This window comes from Galeopterus variegatus, unplaced genomic scaffold (assembly GCF_000696425.1).
Source record: "Galeopterus variegatus unplaced genomic scaffold, G_variegatus-3.0.2 Scaffold893, whole genome shotgun sequence".
NCBI classification, from domain to species: domain Eukaryota; kingdom Metazoa; phylum Chordata; class Mammalia; order Dermoptera; family Cynocephalidae; genus Galeopterus; species Galeopterus variegatus.
This window is the reverse complement of record NW_007727004.1, coordinates 553710-556057: the sequence shown is the minus strand read 5'-3', so window position 1 is coordinate 556057 and position 2348 is coordinate 553710. Positions and strand designations below refer to the sequence as shown.

Here is a 2348-nt window from a genome sequence, read left to right as displayed (position 1 = left end):
GATCTGAGTAGTATGCACATTGGCATCTTCACTTCATAATAATTTTCAAACTAATTTTGTAATTTGGAGTTATTTACTTAATGTATGTACATTGGGTTTATTTGAGAAGATATAATGTATTTAAAATTTTTAGGAATCAAATAGCAAAATAAGCACAAAACAGCAGAGGAAATACTCAGGGTGCTATCCTGACGTGGCCAGGAAAAGCCTTCCTGAGAGGTGACATTTAAGTGGAGCCCTCAAAAAGAAATAGAGCCAAGCCTTAGGATGTTGAAAGGAAAACTATTCAAGAGAGGAAGAGAAGGGACAAAAAGTATAAAGGTGCTAAGGTGAGAACAGATTTGGTAGCTTCAAGGAATGATAATAGAAGTCCATTGTCCCTCGAAGAGTGTTCATGGGGAAAGTGATAGGAGAAGAGGTTGCCAGTGTCTGACCTTGCAGAGTCCTGTAGTTCATAGAACAGATTTGGGTTTTATTCTTAATGTGAAGAGAAGCCGGACGGAAATCTTGAACAAGAAAATGTCATAGTCTGACATTTGTTTAAAAAAAGATATTGTGGCTACTGAGTGAAAATTAGTAGACGATAGAAAGGAAGAGTAGAAACAGAGAGACTGGTTAGGATGTATTTCACCGACCACGACACAATTACCGTTAAAAACATCAAGGTGATCATCATTCTCAAATTGCATTTCCACTATCTCACTTATAGCATTTAGAATGTCTCATAATATTTCCTTTGCTAGACAGGAATTAACTTTCCCATCTGACCTGTCATTTTTACTTTAAAAAATATTTGTCAATGAGAAAATAACAACTGTCATTTTTGAGAAAAAGCCAAATGTCTATGAAGGCCCATATAAAAATGTATGAATTCTACAGCGATTCTATGCATTTACCTTGTTATCACTTGTATGACACTTTTCAAAAACATTTTGTGAACTTGCTATGCTTAGGGAAATTAATTGCCTTTGTATGTTGGTATCTTTATGTTTCTCTTTCAGATATAAAGAGAATGTTATGAAATTATCAAGGATTCATCATGATCAGCCCATGAGACCTCTAGATCGAGCAGTCTTCTGGGTTGAGTTTGTCATGCGTCACAAAGGCGCCAAACACCTGAGGGTTGCAGCCCACAACCTCAACTGGATCCAGTACCACTCTTTGGATGTTATTGGGTTCCTGCTGGCCTGTGTGACAACTGCAATATTCCTCATAACAAAATGCTGTCTGTTTTTTTACCGGAAATTTGCTAAAACAGGAAAGAAGAACAAAAGGGAGTAGTTGTATCTAGGCCTGAAGCTGGGATATAGGATGGGTGGAACTACTCCAGTTGATTCCAGCAAGAGATTATGATGCAAGATTTCCTTCCTCCTGTGGCCAAATTTTTACAATTTACCATCATCAAATCAAAATTTGCTTTATAGAGATTTAATACCCACTTAAGAGTTAGAAATATTTCCTGTCAAAAATTTTTTAAAACTATGAAAAATAAAAAATTATGTAAAATCATATGGACATGTATTGTTCTAATTCACAAGTTATACAAATAAAAATTTACTGAGGTTAACTAATTTCACACACTGTACACAGTCACAAGAACTTTAAGAAGTTTACTCACTGTATCTGTGCTGTTTTGCCAATATTCAGAAGAGTATGGCTTCATTTTGAGCAACATTTTGTTCTTTTAACCTTGCTGAAGAAACTATCAATAATTAACCTACATAAAAAGTCTCACCCTTCCTTTTGATATTGTAAGACAAGAAGTGCTGCTTGGCTTTTATTGTAAATCCAGCCTCAGCATCATTTCTTTCCTAAAAGACATAGCAAAACATTTACCTTCTCAAAGTTAAGTCATTTCCCAGTGGAATGTATCTGGAATTAGAAATATAACGACTCCTACCTGCTTCCTACTGTAAAATTGAACAATTTTAGAAAGTCTTTGGTTTCACAAGCCAATTCTCTTTTTTTCATGGTGGTTTAAAATGATTCACCTGGTTGATTTCATTCTAATTTTCAGCCTTTGATAGTAGTTGAAAGGTTTGAACTTCAGATTGTGATATTATAGGAACATATACATAAAATATCCATATGTAGGTAATATAGCACTCTAAAGGAACTTCGTAAATTTTCAGTCTCTCTAAATGTACATGTACATATTATATATGTCCATTTTTTTTCAAGTGGAAATTAGGACCATTCCCTATAATGGCCTCTAAGTTTTCAAGTGATAGGAAGAGTTGCATGCCTCTCACTTTAAATCAAAAGTTAAAAATGCTCACACTTAGTGAGGAAGACATGCTAAAAACTGAGATAGGCCAAAAACTAGTCTGCTTACACCAAACAGTTAA

At 34.8% G+C, this 2348-nt stretch overlaps 1 protein-coding gene across 1 annotated transcript in view; it reads left to right on the top strand.

Annotated features, from left to right (window-relative positions):
* LOC103590916 (UDP-glucuronosyltransferase 2B10-like) overlaps window positions 1–1466 on the top strand; it is an 8976-nt gene extending 7510 nt beyond the window's left edge. The window contains exon 4 of the mRNA XM_008573259.1: window positions 1002–1466. Within this exon, the coding sequence (XP_008571481.1) occupies window positions 1002–1281 (280 nt within the window). The 3' untranslated portion in view covers window positions 1282–1466. The remainder of the gene's footprint in view (window positions 1–1001) is intronic.
* Window positions 1467–2348: the final 882 nt, after the last annotated feature.